General features: G+C 39.2%; 1 protein-coding gene across 1 annotated transcript; it reads right to left on the bottom strand.

The window, feature by feature from the left end:
• Positions 1-1,191: 1,191 nt before the first annotated feature.
• Positions 1,192-5,090, bottom strand: LYSOPL2 (lysophospholipase 2). The gene has a single exon (XM_090016892.1). The coding sequence runs from the start codon at positions 5,021-5,023 to the stop codon at positions 4,040-4,042; it is 984 nt and encodes a 327-aa protein (XP_089873018.1). The 5' UTR covers positions 5,024-5,090; the 3' UTR covers positions 1,192-4,039.
• Positions 5,091-7,736: the final 2,646 nt, after the last annotated feature.

The following is a 7,736-nucleotide window of genomic DNA, read 5'->3' as shown; positions in this document are numbered from 1 at the left end:
ATAAGCAGCACAGACAAATCAGTAAGAAATTAGATTTATCAGAGGTTGCTCTATGAGGGTGTCTCTGATCTTTCTTTCCCCGGGGCAAGTATTGAAGCTCATAAAGTTTTGAAGAGGCTTGTTTTGTCTGAAACAACCTCAAGATGGGTTGAAAGATATACATAACTGAAGGACTCAAAAAGTAAGCAGGCTACTGTAAGGAATTCAAGCTCGCCCCTGGTTCCCTTGAATGTGGCAACTCAGTATCAATGAAGCGATCTCATGATGGGCATCTACGTCAAAATTTTGTAGAGCCAAAACATGAAGTAAAGAGCCCCCAATAGGTTGCAGAAATGTGACTTTGTGTATCTGCCTTCTGCAAAATCTCAACTGAATTCCTACATTAAGCATGGGGAAAACAATTATGATGCAGAATGAACTCTCTACTATGATGCATTATGCTTCAGTCTAAGAAGCTTGTATGCTCCTCCCCCAGTCCAATGAGCATCATCATCTGCACAGTACAGTAAATTAGATTAATTATTTATTTGAACATCACATGCTTAGGCACATTGCTCACCTGCACCGACTCACATTAGTCAGGCATATTCACATTCACCTCAGATGCACTATCCACTGTCGCCTGTGCCTCTTGCATCTACATTCAGCAAGCATCCATATCACTGTCATTTCCAGCATAACAGCCACCTGCATATTGGTATCATTCCCTACACATCCAGCATCATAATATTCATTGTCATTTTTCATTTGCTGCATACTTAGCATAATTAACATTAACATTAATATATGTTTATTTAGTGCTTAAGTTTATTGTTAGTGATTTGTCATTAGGCCCTATGCAGTGTATGTATTTCTAATATACAATATATGTATCTCTGCATTTACATACAGAAACAACACCTCACCTCCTGTATATTTCAACATCCAGTTACCTATATAATATTATATCATTCACCTATGCATGTCACCTATTCATGCGCAGTTAGGCATAGACCTTGCATAGGCATTTCTCTATTAACATATGCATAGCACTTAGGCATATGCATATGCACTTCTTCGTTAACATATGCATAGCACTTAGGCACATGCATATGTATTAAGCATAGCACTTAGGCATATGCATTCCTCATTTAGCATAAGCATAGCACTTAGGCACACGCATATGCATTCTTCATAAGCATAGACATGTTAGTTCTGCATTTTGCCTTGTACTAACTGATATTCACCGGAAAAGCTTGGGAGATTTTGATTTCCTTTCTTAGATTAGGAATTTTATTATTTAAATTTCAATTTAAGACTGTAATAATTCTAGATTAATAAGAATTTCTATTTTTCTGTTTAGAATAGAATGTATGAGCATATAGTTGCAATTTTAATTCTCATAATTGTTTGTAGCATTTCATTTTCCTTTATTTTTTTTCAAAAAGCACAATGGTGAGGCACGAATGACACATGCACTATTCTAATAAAAGGTAATTAATCTTAAGTAAATGATTCACATTTATGGTCATAGTCAAAATGTGGACAATACTTAGGATTTTTATCTTTTATGGAATAAAATTTGACCTACACTTTGGGTCCTTTCTAAAAATCATCATATTTTTCAAAAATATCTTTTCTTCTTTTATCAGAATACAAACTAAAGATCAAATCAAGATATATTTGTAGCCATAGTCATGGATATATTGAAATTTAATCCTGCTTTAATTCTATAAAAGCACAAAAATTAATTTTATTTCTTTCTTGGAATTTAAATGAAGATTAAATTAAAATACGTTTATGACCATAGTCATGAATATATTACAATTTAATCTTATTTCAATTCCATTAAAGAATGAGATTTGCTTTTAAAATTTCAATTTTAAACAAATTCTTTCAATACATTCATCATTTTGCATCATTATTTGTCATCTTTTCAAATTATTTCAAAATTCCAAGTGATTTTGAAATGAATTTTCAAAAATACAGTTTTCATTTCTAAATTCAAAACCATTTTTCAACTTATATTTATAAATTCAGATTTATCCTTTTATTTTCAATTTCATTCAGTTTTAAATTTTATTTCCAATTCCAAATTTCAATTTCTGAACTTTATATTCTTGGATTTCACACTTTGACTTCAAATTTCATTCAAATTCAATATTTTCATTTCAAATTTTTGAATTCTATTATAAATTCAATTTTTGAGTTTTAATTTTCAATTCAATTCTAAGTCAAAGTTTGAAATTCACCTTGAAACTCCAAATCAAAATTTTGAGATTTACTTTGAATTTCTAATTTTCAAATTCAATTCTGATTTCAAATTCCAAGTCTAATTTCCAATTCTAAATTTCGAAATCCAAATTTCAAAGTTTATTTTTAAATTCTAAGTTTTCAATCTTTAAATTTATTTTTAAATTCCAATTTCAAATTCAAATTCAAATTCTAATTCTAATTTCAAATCCAAATTTTAATTTCCAAATTCATTCCCAATTTCAAAACTTTCAAAATCAAACTTTCGAGTTTCATTTTCAAAATTCCAAATTTTGAATTATATTCAATTTCAAATTCTGAATCTTATTCCAAATTCTCAATCTAATTTTGGAATTTACTTTGGATTTTCAATTCAAAATTTGAATCTGATTTCAAACATCAAATCAAATTTTAAGATTGCTTCAAAGTCTCAACTTTTAATTTTCTTTTCAATTTCAAATTCACTTCAATCTCAAGTTTTTAGATTCAAAATTTTAATCCTTTCAAAACAAATTCAATTTCTAAACTATTTTCTAAAGGATATTTTCTAACCTGTTTCAAAATCACTTGGAAAAATCTAAAATTCTTTTCAAAAGCATACATTACAGCAAAAACATGATTTTATGTACATTTAGGATTTCAGAATAATCACTCAGACAAATTTAAGCAAAGCAAAGGCATGAATTCAATCCTTGGTTCAATTACTCCTGGTAAAGGCACCAAGAACGATTGAACCTCATACCGACGAGCGAATCCCGTCTCTTCATTTTTCCGTAAAATTTGAAAACAGAGACGAGTAAATTTTAAAATCTATTTTTCTTTCAAATAGGCCAAGTAAGACCTTGCAAAGGGTTTTCTCTCACTATCTCTTCTGCTTTTTCCTCTCAAAAGGAGGAAAGAAAAAAAAAAGAAAAAGAAAAAAAAAATTACAACAATCACACCACCCAACACCATTTCTTATTCCAACAACAAGAATAACCGCAATAATGTATATATAACATGCGATGTTTTATAACAAAATCTGTTCTAAACAAGTTTTTACACATAATGATGATTATAATGACCACCTCTATATGTAGTATTTTTTCCTTTCCAAAACTTCAGGAGCCTGGCTTCACACTGATTTTAAGTGTTAAATAAATTTCATACTCTAGTCATCTTTTTCACGAAAAGGAAAAGGGAAAAAAAATGAAAAACCCAAGTCTGCCAAACCGACGGTTATGTACAATATCGCTAAAACTTGGTGATATTTATTATTAACATAAATGTGTCCGTTTAGGTTCAAACGTGGCGAGGAGACAGGATAAAACGAGGCATTTATTTTTTTAGCTCGGGGACCACCAAATAGGACAAGTTTGCGGTAAGAATTTAGCATGACCAGTTTCCGTGATATTGAACATAACCCGACCTCTCCCGCATTATTTGGCACTCAAACTTTATCTGCACCAACCGCGCACCACTACAGCGCTACCCACCCACCAAACACATAATTTCTTATACGGACAACGATAAAAGTAGTAATAAAAATTAATAACGATAATCAATAACGAGTAGATTTTGATAACAAAGCCCGCTCAAAACAAGTTTTTATACGTACTGATGATTTTGATAATCACCTCTTCGTATATCAAATTTTCCCCTTCTAACTGTGAGGAGGAGATTTAGCTTCACATTGATTTTTAAATTTTCAATTAAAATGCATACAATCATCAGCTTAGCCTTGAGAAAAGAAAAAAAAAAACCCAGAAAAAGAAACCCCCGAGTCTACCAACCAAACCTACCAGACCCACCAGGAACGAACAAAGGCTCAAGCCTGGCCGAGTCCAGAGGAACCCTTCTTGGCCCTGGCATCGAGCCACTCCCTCATGTCGGAGAGCACCCTCTCGCTGTTCTCATCAGGCTCGCCCTGGATCAACGAGTGGTACATGCCGTCGTAGAGCTTGAGCGTCTTGTCGTCGCTGGAGGCCTTGTCGTAGAGGAGGGTGCTGGAGTCCGGCGCCGTGACCCCATCGGCGGTGCCGTGGACGGTGAGGAAGGGCGCCCTGACATTGTGGAAGTTGGCCTGGATGTAGTCGCACACCCTAGAGAGCTCTCTCATGGTGCCGACCCTGGGGGGGCCGGTGTACCGCCGGGGGTTGGAGGCGATGATCTTCAGCTTCTCGGGGTCCTTGACGGCCCGGCCCACCATCTTCTTATCGGGCATGGCAGCCCAGGTGTCGGCGAAGCCGAGGAGGAGGCCGAAGAGGAAGAGGCGGAGCTTGGAGGGCTTCATGTCTTCGGGCATGACGAAGAGAGGGGCGGAGAAAATGAGGCCGGACCAGCCGTCGGGGTCCTGCAGGTACATGAGCATGGTGACGGCTCCTCCCATAGACTCGCCGAAGAGGAAGTGTGGGAGGCCGAGGTAGGCGGAGGAGTCGCGGACGGACTGAAAGAAGAGGAGGGAGGAGGAGGCGATCTTGGGGAGGTCACCGAGGTAGCAGCGGAGGCCGTCGGAGCGGCCGTGGCCGAGAAGGTCGGCGCCGAAGACGGCGTAGCCCCAGCGGGCGTAGGAGATGCCGATCTTCTGGAAGAGCCAGCCGGTGTCGCTGCCGTATCCGTGGGTCATGCAGACGATGCCGTGGATGGGGCCGTCGACGGGCAGCCACGACTGGGTGAAGAGGCTACCGTTCGGGGTCTTGAAGTAGAATCGAGTGTTCTTGACCCCCTGGGAGGAGTAGTACTCATCCTCCGGCATGTCTCCCCAAAAATTGGCCGGAGTGGTAGGTTTCGTGTCCTCGGCCACGGAACTCATGGTTTTGAAAATTGGCAAGCAAGGAAGAGGACGTTGGTTGAATTGAAGGAGGCAGGACTGGAGGGTGGGAGTGGGCTTTTATTGGGGAAGAGAAGGAGATTCACTCTTACAACAAATCTTGGTAGTTTCACTCGTAGAGGAGGGTGGGAGTCTCTCTCGGTGGTTTCTCCACCAAACTTGGTAGGGAGTTGTTTCTGAGATTCACTCTTACAACAAAACTTGGAGAACGATTTATTGGCCAAGGTAAAACCCAAAAATCAAGTACGATAAAACCAGCGTGACACTTGTATGATACATTTTTGTTTTGCAGCTGACAAAGAAGAGATTTTGGTGGGTTGAGAGGACAGAGATGGGACTTGTTCTTTAAACTAGCTCTCGAATAAAGTATCTTTTCTTCGCATTTTTTTTTTATCTTTGGGTAGGTGTGGCTTTCTCTCTCTTCTTTCTCTAGCCCACCATTCTCTCATCCCACCAAATATTTTGTTGTTTTGTCGGGGTCGGTATGGTGGGGTTGAGGATGGACTTGAGAGAGGATGAGAGGGGGTTGGTGACCGACTCCGAGTGGTGCACGTGTGGGACCCAGCTACCAACAACGCATTAGAAGTTTGAACTGAAGCATTTATTTGCAGGGTGAAAAATGGAAGGGAAACAGAGGCAAAGAAGGCTTTTGGTCTACCTAAAAATTGACTTTGACTCCATGAATTCTAAACATTAATGACCTTGGGAAGCCGTTTTTTTCGATAAACATCGGCGGCGAAAAATCTCGTGAAATTTTGATTTTTTTTATAAAGTCTCAGGTTTTTCTGCAAAAAAATTGAATTAAAAAATAAAATTTGTATTTACAAAACAAAATAAAAATTAAAGAATATCAGCAAAAACAATTTATGCTGAATGTTAACAACAAAAAGGCCAATTAACATCTCACGATTTTCTTCAAAATATACCGATAATTGTCACACTTCTTGGTATTGGGATTATTAAGTCATGTTAATGGTCTCACCATCCTGCGATTGAATGGTCAGCCGATCTTAACCTATTCATCTGGTTTATGAATTTAGGCCCCATGTCTTGATAAGTTTGGATCAAGCAGGCTTGACTGCTTTGGTACATCTTAATTGCTGATGCGTACACGATTTGATCTTATCAAATCATCAAATACAAAGGGCAGGCTTCCCGATTTAGCATGTAAAGATAGCATTCTAACAAACTATTGGTCTTCTGAAATTAGAATTTGATGGACTATGAGACTTACCAAAGCACTCTAGTATTGAGAATCTCAGTCTCACGAACAGTGAGGGTGTGGATGAGGCACACAATTAAGAAGCAAACAGTATGGTTTGGCCATGGTCACCATATCAGAAGGCAGAATCATACAAGGTGTACGCCTAAAGAATGTGACTAAGAGTGACGAAGAAGATCGACGGCTGCATCAGCGTATGAATATCTTACCAGGATGAAAGATTCGGTTGGGACCAAGCACCCATATGTGTCACAGGGACACGCAACTTGGGGTCCCTTAGTAAGGAGACACATGGCACTGCATGGCATCCACGCGTCCACATTATTTATAATCTTGATTATACACTAAAAGAAAACAGGTCATTGCCTTACCGTCGAGAGGGTGGTGTATGTTCTCCCCCGATGATTTACTGAATCCCACGTCTGTGTTCGGGGGTCTGAATGAGCACCACGTATACAAGCACATAGGGCTCGTATTCCCGTGTATGTTGACATCACTTAGCATTGGAGTCTGGTGTGGTAGTAAAGACTTAAGTATCCTTTCTTGCTATTCTTCTCATAAAGCGACAGTTTGAGAAAATGACAAAAATGCCTTTCATTCAAAAAAGAAAAAACAAACAGTTCAAAAAAAGAACAAACATGTCCTCCATCAAGAAAGTTGAGGATGATGTTGACTCTTCAAAGTCTACACAGCGAAACGAACCTTAATCGTTTCGTCGATGGTGATCCGGCGAAACGATGGTGAGCTGACGATCAGATGGTGAGCCAACGATCCGATGGTCATCCGATGAAACAAACCTGAGCCATCAAAAATGTATGTTTGAACTTTTCATCGTCATCTTCTTCTTATTCCTTCTTCGTAAAACATTGTAAAACCCTCTTTATCTCTCTCTAGAGAAGAAATAAAGGGAGGCAAAGAGTCATGAACATTAACCCTCTCGCTCTCTCTCCCTTCTCTCTCTACTTCTGTGCATATCCAAGAGACAATCCTACATTGCTCCATCAAACACCGACTGACCTGCACACTGAATGTAGCATCGTTCAACTTGATGAGTTGTGGAGCCTGATTCATAGTTTTTGCCCTTACAGGAGGGGGTTTGGAGGCTCCTCCCAGCGTGGGTAACATCATTCAACTTGATGAGTTGTGGAGCCTGATTTAGAGTTTTTGCCCTTACAAGAAGGGGGTCAGGGGCTCCCCCCCCCCGACGTGGATCTCGCTGCGCGGCCAGCGGATGGGAGTCCAGGGGGATGCCCCTGGCGGGGGGCTCGGAGGGCAGCGCCCCCCGGACCAAATTGTTTTGGGGCCTTCTAACAACGATTTGTAGTATTTTCGAGTCTCCAACGAGCCCCACAACGATTTATAGTGTTATCCGATTTTTCAACAGCGATTTATAGTGTCTTCCGCAAATCACTATAGCGATTTATAGTGTTTTTTGGTCTCCAACGAGCCCCACAGCGATTTATAGTTTTGTTG

The sequence above is a fragment of the Nuphar pumila genome, chromosome 9 (assembly GCF_984573655.1).
Source record: "Nuphar pumila chromosome 9, dmNupPumi1.hap1.1, whole genome shotgun sequence".
Classification (NCBI taxonomy): Eukaryota; Viridiplantae; Streptophyta; class Magnoliopsida; order Nymphaeales; family Nymphaeaceae; genus Nuphar; species Nuphar pumila.
This window is presented reverse-complemented; position numbering and strand designations above follow the sequence as displayed.

Bases quoted from the DNA above. Each gene is read 5' to 3' on its own strand.
- LYSOPL2 (XM_090016892.1), bottom strand. From the start codon at position 5,023: ATGAGTTCCGTGGCCGAGGACACGAAACCTACCACTCCGGCCAATTTT.